The sequence below is a fragment of the Lytechinus pictus genome, chromosome 15, assembly GCF_037042905.1.
Source record: "Lytechinus pictus isolate F3 Inbred chromosome 15, Lp3.0, whole genome shotgun sequence".
In the NCBI taxonomy this organism is placed as follows: domain Eukaryota; kingdom Metazoa; phylum Echinodermata; class Echinoidea; order Temnopleuroida; family Toxopneustidae; genus Lytechinus; species Lytechinus pictus.
The window spans coordinates 12,291,226-12,304,788 of NC_087259.1; the positions used below are offsets into that span (position 1 = coordinate 12,291,226).

Genomic DNA, 13,563 nt, shown 5'->3' on the forward strand with positions numbered 1-13,563 from the left:
GCTTGTTAATTTTTTTCCTTTTGGAAAATATGCCCCCCCCCCCCTGGAAAATCCTGGATCCGCCTCTGATGGGCATCACAATCCTGAAAAACATCTATACTACCCAAATAATAGAATAAAATGTTTGGCAAACAGACAAAACATCTGACATGTCTGAGTAAACAATAATTTGAATACTGGTTCACGTCAGCCGATTTGTATTTCTGTAGGCCTAAGATTTGAGATACCAAGTCACATACACATACGCGCGCGCACACATACCCTCACACACACTGACACGTATAAATTATTACATAATAATTTTTATTTTCACTTATTTCATGACACCTTTGATTCCCCAGATCAGCAGAATTCATTTTCAAAGGGGTGATTTTAATTATCTTATCTTTCATATTAATTTTTATAGCAAATTGCTAAAGATATAAGTGTTTAAATTTGACGAAATACAAGTGTATTAATTTGGATCCTACGTCTCCTCATTAATCTGTAATTTCATAATTACCCTATTAGACTATCTAACGAATTTCATTTACCCCGTTTTAGAACTAAATTAATGTCCGATTGTCTTAGATTTTGGAACTCCCTCGGCAATATTTAAAAAAATAGCCCTTCTCTACATTCTTAAAAAAATGAAACTTGTCTTATTTAAAACCTACAGAGGTCTTTAAACCCCCTTTCTTATTTTCCCTCTCAGAGTAGAACTTATGTCTTTTTCATTGATATTATGTCCTTTTTCTATTTATCTGTTTATTTTTCCCCTTTTCGTCCCTGTTTAAGATATTGTTTTGTTATAATTATCGTTAAATTTATCTTTGTTCTGTATCTTATTTGTTTCTTGTTCTGTTATTAGTAAGTCTCCGTAAGCAAATAGCGACTATTGCCTCTTTGTCTCCCCCCCCCCTCTCTCTCTCTCTCGGGGAGGTTATTCACATATAAGCTATGCTTATGAGCTAATCTCTATACAGATACCTAAATATCTAAATTATGTATTCTAAGTATTCTACAAAAATATAATATAACAAATCAATTTAGGGTGGACCTATCCTTTATAAATGGAGCATGACTGATGACCCTTAAAATTGGGTGCCAAGTTGTTTCATTTGGCTTATTATATAAGAGAAAGCAATAGAATTCTGGGAATCTTACACAGCTTCACATGATTACACATCGAAATGCATTTTCACTTTTTTTTAATGTTTCAAGAAACTTGCGTTCATCTGTCAATAAGAAAAGGGGGCAAATTATTTGATTTTAATGTCGGCTAAATATCTTGCAACGCCCAATCACGTTTAAAATTAAAGGCGACCACACGCCTTAAGATTGGTCTGCGACCCGATTTCAGAATAAAATCGGGAATTTGATGATAATATTGAGACTTGGAATATCTTACTCCAAAATAAAGGCTTGCAATCTTTTCAATTTCATTTTCAGAAAATGAGCAAAATGCGATTTGTTACAAAATCGGATCGCGAACAGTCGTAAGGTGTGCCGTGATAGATTTGAAATTGAACATAATTAAAGGTCAAGTCCACCCCAGAAAATTGTTGATTTGAATTATTAGATAAAAATCAAACAAGAATAGCATTGAAAATTTCATCAAAATCCGATGTAAAGTAATAAAGTTATGACATTTTAAATTTTCGCATATTTTTCACAAAACAGTTATATGCACAACTCGGCAACACGCAAATGAGAGAGTCGATGATGTCCCTCACTATTTTGTTTTATATTGTTTGAAATACATAATATTTCCAGTTTTACAGATTTAACAATAAGGACCAGTTTAACTGAACCGTAAAATGTTAGAACAATTGTAATTCCCCATGTTCATGGAGGAAGAACTTATTTCACCTTTCAATGAGTAAATTGAAATATTCAATATTTCATATAATAGAATACAAAAGAAATAAGTGAGTGACGTCATCAGTCCCCTCATTTGCATAACGACCAGGATGTGCATATGACTGTTTTGTGAAATTTAGCAAAACTTTTAAATGTTATAACTTTCCTATTTTACATCCGATTTTGATGAAATTCAGTGTTATGCTTTATATTTGTTCAAATCAACTTTGTTGGGATGGACTTGTCCTGTAAGCTTCTTGAAACACACCATAATGGATTACACCGATACAAATTATTCAATGAATAATCATGACCCTTGGGTTTTGCAATATAGAAAATGAGTAGTTTTATTTCTGCCATTTGAATACAGAATCATTCGATTATTTTGAAATATATTTTATTTAAATCATATATTGGGATTGGATGTGCTTATTTATACAGGTGTACAGTCCTGTATCACTGGTCAGGTCGGGTTAAACGAGAATGAAGTGTTTTTGAGGCGGGAGAAGGACCCGGTCGACGACATGGATGACTCCGTTGGTGGTGGGGATATCACGCTCTATCACTTTTGCGGGGTTTTTTGATTGATCAGCCAGTGTGTTCAGGAAAATTTGATCTACAAGAAAGAAAAAAAAATGCAAGGGTTAAACGAGAATAAAACTATTGGAACAACTACGCTTGTAACGCGGAAAACAATAGAAATAAAGAAAAATTTGGATTTGAAAGAGGAAGTGATATGTGGCCCGGTCAATTGGCAATGCGTATTCAAATTAAAGGTCAAGTCCACCCCAGGAAAATGCTGACTTGAATAAATAGAGAAAATTCAAACTAGCATAGTGCTGAAAATTTCATCAAAATCGGATGTAAGATAAGAAAGTTATGACATTTAAAATTTCGCTTATCTTTCACAAAACATTGATATGCACAACTAGGTGAGTCAGTCGATGATGTCCATCACTCACTATTTCTTTTGTTTTTTATTGTTTGAATTATACAATATTTCATTTTTTAGAGATTTGACAATAAGGACCAACTTGACTGAAACATATAGTATTAAACAATGCTAATGCCACATGTTCAAGGAGAAATTAATCGTTGTATCACTTGCCAATGAGGAGAAAATTAGAATATTTCATATTTGACATAATGAAATACAAAAGAAATAGTGAGTGGATGACGGTCATAGTCTCCTCATTTGCATACCAGCCAGGATGTGCATATAACTGTTTAGTGAAATTCAGCGAAACTTTAAAATGTCATAACTTCCTTATTTTACATCCGATTTTGATGAAATTGTGTTATGCTTGTTGGATTTCTCTTTTTATTCAAATCAACTTTTTATTGGGGTGGACTTGTCCTTTAAATATGACCTAATCGCCCTTTTTCGATATATTTCGTGGTATTTTGTAAACATGACCAATGAAGGGGGGGGGGGGGAGCTGAAACACTCCCAAGATTTCCCTGGGTGGAGCTTTTAAACCAGCACCCCCTTGTAAAAATCGTGCCCAGGCCCAGGGTACTGTTTTGTCCCCGTTGCAATCAACGTCCCTTCAGAGTTGTGAGTGGAATTTCATTTTTAGTTAAAATGTCGATTTTTTCCATCCGAATTTGATGATATCTTAAGTCTTGTGCGAATTTTGAATAGATTTCTCGATATTACATTAACATCTTGGGTGGACTTTACCTAAATTAACCTCTATAGAGATCGTGGGCCTATTATAAGGTGTAAATTTTCAGATATCGAGAAGAAAAAATAAGGGGGGGGGGTCGACTGAAAGTATCTTACCATCATTGTCTCGGGTGATGAAAATATCATTTCCATTTGAAGCTTGGATGCGTTGTCCAGACGACAACGAGGCAGAATATCTGACGTCAGAGATCACGTGGTATTTGAGCACGTTGCGAAGTTTTTCGCTATCGCGATCGAGGTCGTTGACTACATCCATTGGGAGTTCTAGGAAGGCGTCGATGGTTGGTACAAGAACTGTGATGGGGTCCGATTCTGGAGGATGCCACAAAATTATGTAAGAATAGTTAGAGTAATATATTCCCAATATATTACACGAGTAGATCAAGTGAAAAGGTGGATTGGTCGAGGTCTGACATTACCAACACAAAGTGTCATAATTCACGAGTGTCTGAATATAAAGTAATTGTGTTAAATCATGGTATAGGATTTATGTTACCTATATGATCTATGAAATTTCGAACAGATAGGTTTTTTAAAAGCGCAAATGGTGTGGCTCTCCGAAACGTACGGTGGAGTCACATTATGGTTCATTGTCGTTTTCTAAAACCGAAAGTCTCCCAATAATTTAATATTATCTTATTTTTTGGCTGTCAAAAGAAATTTTGCGCGTCCATTTAATAGACTTGTGAAAATGGTTCGGATACCTATATTGGGTATAGTTTTTGTCCTAATCAAAAGATTCAAAACATTTTCCACCAGAAAGGGCAGGAAGACTTTCTTCGGCAATTATTTTATATAATAGCATAAAATCTTATCCTGCAAAACACAGTGAATATCACGAAAATCGGATGTTGGTGACAAAACTACGAGCTCGATACACGTCACGACACCTATCATTTTTATAGATAAAAGAATTAAATTAATGCTAAATTACATTTGGATTAATTGGCCAATCAAACCCCAATTTACTTGGAGAAAATTTTTACAATTTTCATGTAAAGAAAATCTACGTCTCGATCTTTGTATTTGTGCTCACCGTCTCACATAGAAAGAAAAACAAAACTTATCATTGACCTGATATTTGTGACTAATCTTACCGAGTTCATTTACGAGGTTGGCTTGGCGCACGAAATCGACGAAGACGGAGAATATGAAGTTATCTCGCAAGGTCTCGATGACGTCACCAACCGGAAGTGGATATATGACCTTGTCGACTACCTGGATGAGTCCTTGGGCGAATGTTACATCGGCCTCAACAATGGGAGCACCATTAACAGTAAGCACCTGAAAGTTAAATTCAGGAATTTTTATTCTTTACAATATACCAATACAGTGATTTTTTCTTCATCTATATGAATTCTTGTACTTGCAAGAATACCCGCTAATTTACGATTTATATTGAATACATTTTCTTACACACTGAAGTATGGAAAGTGTGTAGATTTACATTTATTTAAGGGGGATTTTCAATAAGATCACTACTATCATAATTATTTAAACATAGAACGAAATAGTAATGATGAAATAGTGAATAATAAAATAGTGTGCAATCATGTTTAAGATTTGATCATAATGTCTGAATGGACGTTTTCATGCATTCAGAATCACCTTCTTGACGCCATCACGGTAGATGTTGAATCTCAGCTTGGCGCCATTCAGGCTCTGAACCTTCTCGTTGTCTCTGATCTCCGTTGATGCGATCCTTTCTGGAATAATCCAAGCCTTGACCAGGTTCTTCAAAGACTCCTCCTTGTCCGGTCTAAGGCTTTCGGGGAGTTCCTGCCTCCACTTCTGGACAGCCTTGTCACTGGGCATGCACAGAGTGACGGATGCTAAATAGGAAAATACATTTTTTATGAAATTGTCATTGTGAAAATAAAATAAAAGTGAGATCTGCAAGCGGTTGAAACGCAAATATTCGGGCCATAAAAATGCAGCGAAAATTATCGTATTTACAGACACACAAAAAACATATTGTAACGGTCTCTAGTAGAAATACTAGCAAGTTGAATTTATTGAAAGGACATTGCAATTTTGAGGTGCTGGTTAAGAGCACACTAAAATATTTTTTAAAGTAATGTTGGTTACCGGTACTATACAGTATGATCTATTGGTTGAAAAATTGTCTCGAAGAGAAGATGGTTGTTGGAGCTAGGAAAACTTACAAACGTCGCCGTCTCTAATGATCGACCTCAGATCGACCTGCATGGCGATGGTCGCTGCCTCACGAAGTCCGAGGTCGTTGAGCTTCTCGACGATGTCCTGGCTGTCTCTTCCGACAAGAGCAACGTCGGAGCCCTGGAAGACTCGTTTCAGGTATTCCTTGGATGAGATTTCCCTGTTCTGTTGCTTCAGGTCGTCGGACGTGACAGCCATCGGGTTGGCGAGAGCAGTCCCGACGAGGAGGGTCAAGAATACGACGAAAGACTGCATTTTGAAGCTGTTCGATGCTTGATGGTACAGAACGAGAGTCAGAGAGACGTGTGGCAAGGCAGCAGTGACAACAAGGTGTACCGATAGGGGAAAAACACTTGTATTTATACCCTTAAAACTATAAATTCTCTGCACACTATGTGATGCTGTTTGAATAGGCCTATAAGATTCTTTGGAGGTATTAGTGCATGTTTAAAATATTCAAGCTATTTAAACCGATTATGGACTATTTTAACCAATTAAACAGTTGCCTGAAGCCTATTCATTTTCTTTGTCCTAATATCATGAATGCAGAATCAATAGCTGTTGCTAGTCAAGGGATGGCGGCTACATGGGATACAGGGGGTACCACCCCCTATGATTGTCGCGTTTAAAAAAGGGAAGGAAACAAACGAGGAGAAAAAAAAGAAGAAAGTGAATGATATAGGTCGTGTAAATCTTAACCAGGCTCTTTATTCTGTTATTTAGCTGAGAAAAATATGAGATAACAATTAGATTATCATTTCCCCTATTAAAATGCCCTGGCGCCGTCCCATGTTGCTATGCTAATAGTGATCTCTTGAATTACTACCATGGATTCGACCTCCTTAATTACATCAGTATAGGCTCATTGATGCATACCATCTGCATAGAGGTTTTCTTAACAACTTGAAGACTTGCCAGATGCTTGTCAGATACACTGGATTCCATTTTAGTTCATCCATTATTATCAGGCTAAATGAATTCAGGGACGGTGTCAAGGGCGCCTCTGTGATTTTTCAAGTCGTGAAAACGGGAGAAAGAAGAAGGAAGAAATAAAAGGAATAACAATAAAGCAAGAATAAGCGGATTGCATAATTATAGAGACACATCTTTTTCCTTTTTTATATCATTTAAAGTTCATAGAAACAATGTTATATCCGCATTTCCTCTAACAAAACACTGACCAGAAACTAATTAGATTTTTTTTTCATTTTTAGTATCCATCGCAAAACGTGTTACGGGGGACCATGTGAGGTCACAGAAGAATCCAGTTCTTGAAATGCAGCAATCGATCATGGCAATACAGTCATGGAAAGACAAACATAATACATGATGAACTTAAAGAATTGCACGAGAATTTCCGACATAGCAATGTCCTTAACCAATGCGCAGTTATGGACGAGTGTGTTAAAATGATCTTTCCTTTCTTTCATTACGATTGGCATGTTATGTAAGCATGCCTGACATAGCAGGGTGCATTATTGCATAGATCGGGTGACGAGAATGGAACATCAATGAACACTGTAGGAAGGTGTTGCATTTCTACTCTGAATGCATTGGCATGTTGCTATTACAATTGGCATACTTGGCCAACTTACTGTTAAATACCAGCCGCTAATGGACGCAATGTTGTTTTTCAGTGGAACTAATGAAAAGCACAATTCAAAATAATGTACGAATAATGAAGACATCAAAGTAATAAAGGTGAAGTTCACCCTGAAGAAAAGTTTGTTGTAAAAATAGCAGATAAAATAATACAAAATAATTGTTGAAGGTTGAGGAAAATCCATTAAAGATTTAAAAGGTTATTAGAGTTATAAGCTTCGGATTTGTGACGTCATATACGAGCAGCTGCCCCATATGTTATATAAAATGCATAAGTTTAAATCTTTAATGGTTCGCGATGACGTTTTTTTTTATTTTAGGAACAGGTGTGAAATGATTCGTCTATGGTCCTGGATATACTGAAGGTACAACAAACCATTTTCAATTTTCTGAGAAAATTGAGAAAATGACATTTCATTAATTTTCTTTTACCATACGATATGGGGAAGCTGCTCGCATATGACGTCACAAATCAAATAATTAAAATTCTAATAACTTTTTATTTCTTTGATGGATTTTCCTCAAATTTTCGGCAATTTTTTAAAATTATTTTCTTCTATTTTTTTCAATGAACTCTTTTGTAAGGGTGAACTTCCCTTTTAACAGACGAAAGATGTTATCAGCATAAACCAGGGGCGGATCCAGGATTTTCCAAAAGGGGGGCCCATTTTTCCAAGGGTAAAATTGACCAAAAAAGTTTTCAACCGAAATATTTGACAAGCAAAAAAAAAAAAGAAGGGAGGGGGACACTTGTGTTTTAACGGCAGTTTTACATTACAAATTTTAATTGTGCCTCTCAAAAGGGGGCACGGGCCGGCTGTGCCCCCCCCCCCCTTAGATCCGCTAGAGATAGAAACAAAAAGAGAGAGAGGCGAAAAGGTAGAGAGGGTGAAACGAAAAGCTGAAGAATAAAGATTTACTGCGAATGAGAGGGACGGGAAAAAAGGAGATGAAAAAAGGGAGAGAGAGAGTGACAGGGGGCGGAGAAGAGTAGAAAAGTAACCTGGAAGATCGAATTTCAGGAGAGGAGCTCATTGCACATTGCATTCACCCCCCCCCCCCTTCTCTCTCTCGCTCCATCCCTCAATTCCTGCCGTTACTCCTTCTCCCTTCTTTCCCTCCCCTCTCCCCTCCCTCACCCTCTTCCCCTCTCTCTTTCTTGATATGATGCCGAAATATTTTACTTTACCATGGCGAATTCGACTTATCAACGAAATAGGTTGACATGGCAACATATATATTCTTACTAAATCGACCAATATTCCATTTGCGGGATATAAATCAATTGTTTCTTGGGAGCATGAATTGCTTAGCCATTTGCTAGTTTTTATTTCCGATTTTTTTCCCCGATTTGATCACAATTCCCACTGTCCCCTGTCCGATCAGTCCATATCATACATTTTCTTAACCCACTCACCCCCCCCCCCTCCTTCATTCCTTCACTCTCTGGAGTATGACAATCAACGAGAGAGGAAGACCATGAAAAATCAGTTCCAGTATTTATGTCACTCACATTTATTTGTAAATTTTTTTAAATACAAAATGCATCGATCAATTTATACAAGAAGGAGAATAACAACATCAAAATAGAAAATAATAACCTACCTTATGAGTTTAATGTAATTTAAAATCGAAGTGAGAATACTCTCTTTACTCAATACCTTATAAAAAGTGTACTTTTCATCTTTTTTCACCTGAGGGAGGTGATGGTTTATTTATAGCACAATCAACTTTAAAAAAATATTTAAAAAAACATTGACCTGACTCATTTTTACAAAATTAATTCATCTACATAATTTAACATGCTTCCTACAGCCTGCTTTAACAACATGCACGGATCAGGTAATGTGTAATTTTCAAACAAAATGTTACAAAATAAACAGCAATGCATTCTTTCTAATATAATTTTACTGGTTAAAAAATGAACATTGATGTTAGAATTTTCAAAACATTTGATTAAACTCTTCTTGATCTCTCAAAGAAAAACACACACGAAAGTTCATATAATATTCCAGCTTGTATAGAAATTGTATCAGTATGATGGGAGTTACCATGGTAATTAGGTTATTGAATCTTTGTCAACACATTCTGTGGAATGCGAGGAGTGTTTCACAATCCTTTTCAGTATTTTTTAAATATAGAATTCTAATTCATCATAATCAATTGATCAATGTTATATTTAATTATCCGTTTCTTCTTTTTTTCATTTCAACATTTTCATACAACGAGCATTCTAGATATAGATTGACAACTGATCTGAGCCCAAATGATATGAATATCAACCATTGAATTGGCTTCTATTTCACATGGAAGGCGACACAGGCGAGCTACATGGAGAAGGTGCCGTTTTGTTTCCCAATGAAACCAAAAGATGCAGGTCTGGTAATTTGATAATAATCTACGATCCATTCCTCTCTTCCGATACTCTCTATTCTTCCTACCCTTTCCTCGTTCCGCCTATGATTATCTCATCTTTTACCTATAGCTCCCACTGTCGTGACCCACGCCACGATTAATCTTACTCGTGGAGTATTCGTAGTGGTCGTATCAGATCCTATCAGGTCAGTCTTGGCAATCTTATCGATCGAACACTCTTAAAATAGATGGGCAAAATATGCCTAACTTTTAACCAACCCTGGGCAACATACTGTCCACAAAACTATTGGTTAAAATCTGTCCATATTGGGTATTAAAAATAAGTAATTGGATAATAAATTTGCTCATTTGGATAGTAATTGCCCAGAATATATATATATATTACCAACATACATTACCCAACACAGTGGACAGTATGTTTCCGAACATTTTAAGTGTGTAGAAAAAATGAATGGTTAAAAAAAGCGCGATCAGCAACGAAGGGCTAATCGTGGAGTTTGTAACGGAAAGCACGGCAGTGGGATCGAGGTATATTTGAAAAAGATGTGGTCCCCCCACCCCTTCTTCCCTTGCGGCGCCGCCTCTTTCTATTCAGGTATATAAATATAGCTATGATCGCATGTTATCGAAGAGCTCGATGTGTGTGTAGTTCTTGAAGTGCGGTTTATCAGCACACAACTTGTTGTCACCTAGTCCGATGTGCTTCGGGTCATTGTTATGCATCATGAAGAAACAACTGCAGAAGAAGATGAAAGAGCGAGATGGAGAGAACGGAAAGGGGAAAATAATTATACAAAATAAGACGTACACTCTCATTGCTTCGTAGGCCTAATTCATTTAAATTTGTAATAAAAAATGAAACCAAAAATAATACATTTGATATTAACCAAAAAAAAAGAAATGACATATAGCCAAGCGACATAACATGATGACCATTGATGTGACATTACAGAGTAAACAGACGTCCGAATTCGAAAACAACGCACACAAAAGAAACATCAAGATAATATCAACACAAATATTAAAGGCTTAATCGGGGGATCGTTTCATAAAGAGTTACGATTGGAATTATGGCACCAACCCAGGGAACATTTCGTATCACCCACTGGCCTGCAGATTGGGGGCTTTTGGACCATGGACCCCCGATTTTCTTTTTTTACGGCTGCGAAAAAAGGGAGGAAGAAAAAGTAGGAAAAGAAGGGGAATACATAGGACTGTATTATTATCTGGATATGTCAAAATATATCACAGAATTTAGATTAAAAAATAAGAAGATAAAGAAAAGAAAGGGAAAAGGGAGACATAGACCTACGATATTATTTTCTGCATATTATGTCAAATCTATCACAAAATCTAGATTTTTGTATTGAAAAGGTAAAAATTATTGCTCTCTCGCAGCTTTTTTTCCTTTTTTTTAATATAAATGTTGCCCATACATCACATCTGCCCCCTCTTTTTTTTTTTTTTGGGGGGGGGTCATTACGATAATGATCTCACCTTGTCTGAGGTAACCCTATCTCGGTCTCGCAGAACGTCAAGAGCTTGCCCGCTCGCTCCCGGTTCAAGTCTGGATCTCCAGAAAGACCGATGGCGTGGAGCTCGAAGAACCCCCAGTCAGCTTCTGGTTGAGCCGCCCTGCACATGTTCTTGCCAGTCCGGAGCTCGACGGTGATGGACTGAAAGAGGCAGTAATGAAAGGAAATTTGGAGGAATAATTACAACATTTTTCACTAGGAATAAAAAAATGATACCCTTGATTACTGATTGATGCGAGAGGCGGCACCACCGGGGGGGGGGGGGGGGCAGGGGCGGCCATCAAGTGCTTATGAGAAAATAAGAAGAAGAAAAATGAGAGAAAGGAAGAAAGAGGAGACAGATGCATATAGGCCTATAAAAGGAAGAGGTTTAGCGACCGTTTCATGAAAGTTGGCATTACTGAAAAGTTGTCATTCTCCTTCAAGTTACCATAGTAACAGTCAAATGCCAGTGCATCTTAGTCAATTAAAACCAAGGATTTCACTGATTATGACAATATTGACAAATTATTCAGTTCTAAAAAAATTTACGAAACGCACCCCCCCCCCCCCCCTCCTCTCCAACACTCAAATATTCTGCACAAAACACAATACTATTTTCATCAATTTTGGAGGATAGATGCCCCCCTCCTCAACCGAAACAACAGCAAAAAAGACAATGGTTCGAGTTCGACTTACCGCTTCGTTTGACCCCGTCAACTCCGAAATGATCTTCGACAGCTTTGAATGAATCTCATCATTAATACGATCGGAAGAAATGTTGGTATGGAAGATGCAGAGAGGCATGTTGATCAGGAATCTTTACTTGGCGCCAAAAACAATGGAAGTTCGGTGTTTAATGTAGGCCTATTATTTAAGCTGAGGATAGAGCGGACAAGACCGGTCAAGAATATCAGAATACGAATGAATGATGAATTTCAAATACCTTGCGTCAAATACGAGGTGGAGAATTTGAGCATAATCAAGACCAAAAACAAATGAATGGTGTCGGGCTACTAGTAAAGTGAAATCTTGAGAGTAAAATAAAGAAGGATAGAACACCTAGGATACAAAATGAAAATGTATACTGGTACAATAATATCAAGATAAGCGAAGGCAGTGCTTTCAGAGGAAAAATAAGATGGTCGGCATGGTAGGAAAATCCGGGGCACACAGTATGCTCATGATCGGTATACCAGCATGCTAGCCGATCCTCACATAATGGAACAGGGGCGACGCCACACGGGGCGGGGGTCGAACGCCCCTATGGTGTTCAAGATATTAACAATATTTCTAAATGAAGAGAGGAAACGGGACTCAAGAAGAAGACAGGCTGTGAAAGGAGATGAAATATGAGAAAGGACTGGAGATCAAGATAAAGGATCACGATCGTAAAAAAATCCCCATTTTTATTTATTTCGTCTTTGGGGTCATTTGCTCCCCCTCTGAATATTAAAATACACTGCCTACCCCTGAATTGCAATAGTACCAGTATTATTTTTGGTGGGTTTGCGTGCCATTACAGGGGATTCTAAATTTTTATTGTCTTATGATGAATAGGAAGTACGTGCCAGATATAAACTTTCTATACTGGTAGTATTTCAGGGATGTAGTTACAAAACACTTTATTACATAGACTGTGAAAAATAAGCGAATGTTGGCGGTGGTTTGGGTTATCCAGTGTTTATTTAACACCACTAAGTTGCAAAGGAAATTCAACCAAAAGTACAACAGGTGGATCAAAAAATACTTGTTGCCGAGTATGACTGTCGTCCCGATGTTGGGTATGCACATGATGTTTTATTCTACCATACCCTTCTTTATACATTTCAAAGCATTTTTACAGTGTTTTTTTTTATTCAGAAGATGAGAAACAGGGAGGGATGAGGGTGGGTGCAAGATTCCATGACATTTGCTCCGGCGACCATTGCTCCGCTCTATTGAATTCCACACACTAATCGAATGACCAACTTCAACCCTGGGTTTAACACTATATCCTATCCAAAACCTAACGTAAAACCCTATTGCAACCCGAACCCTAACCCTCCATCTTAGACGAAATTAAGCCCAGGGCAATTATCGCAGGGGCAAATGTCGTGTCACCGGGTGCAGATGTACAAAGTTATTTCTATTTCAAGGGAGGTTAATCGTGCAACAATCATAATTCAAACTAAATCATCAAAATGTTACAAAGAATTCCATAGGACATCAGTCGGCGTTAGCCTTCTTCACAATTTCTTTCCTTTTTGTCTATTTTGTTTTTCTTTCATAATATATCCTAAAAATTTCGTACCAAAATTTTGATCTTATAACGTCCACATAATCCTAATTGTCGATATAGACTGAATTCTTACTGAATGT

The 13,563-nt window shown here is 37.1% G+C and overlaps 2 protein-coding genes across 2 annotated transcripts; both read right to left on the bottom strand.

Annotated features, from left to right (window-relative positions):
* Window positions 1-1,306: 1,306 nt before the first annotated feature.
* LOC129277291 (periostin-like) lies at window positions 1,307-6,038 on the bottom strand. Its single transcript, XM_054913489.2, has 5 exons — window positions 5,698-6,038; window positions 5,141-5,364; window positions 4,630-4,816; window positions 3,629-3,844; window positions 1,307-2,458 (listed from the first exon to the last, which is right to left on the bottom strand). Exons 1-5 carry the CDS (start codon window positions 5,963-5,965, stop codon window positions 2,316-2,318), a joined length of 1,038 nt encoding a protein of 345 aa, XP_054769464.2. The 5' UTR covers window positions 5,966-6,038; the 3' UTR covers window positions 1,307-2,315.
* A 2,765-nt stretch (window positions 6,039-8,803) lies between these two features.
* Window positions 8,804-12,692, bottom strand: LOC129278356 (uncharacterized). The gene is made up of 3 exons (XM_054914547.2): window positions 11,902-12,692; window positions 11,186-11,364; window positions 8,804-10,424 (listed from the first exon to the last, which is right to left on the bottom strand). The coding sequence occupies exons 1-3, from the start codon at window positions 12,007-12,009 to the stop codon at window positions 10,298-10,300; spliced, it is 414 nt and encodes a 137-aa protein (XP_054770522.2). The 5' UTR covers window positions 12,010-12,692; the 3' UTR covers window positions 8,804-10,297.
* Window positions 12,693-13,563: the final 871 nt, after the last annotated feature.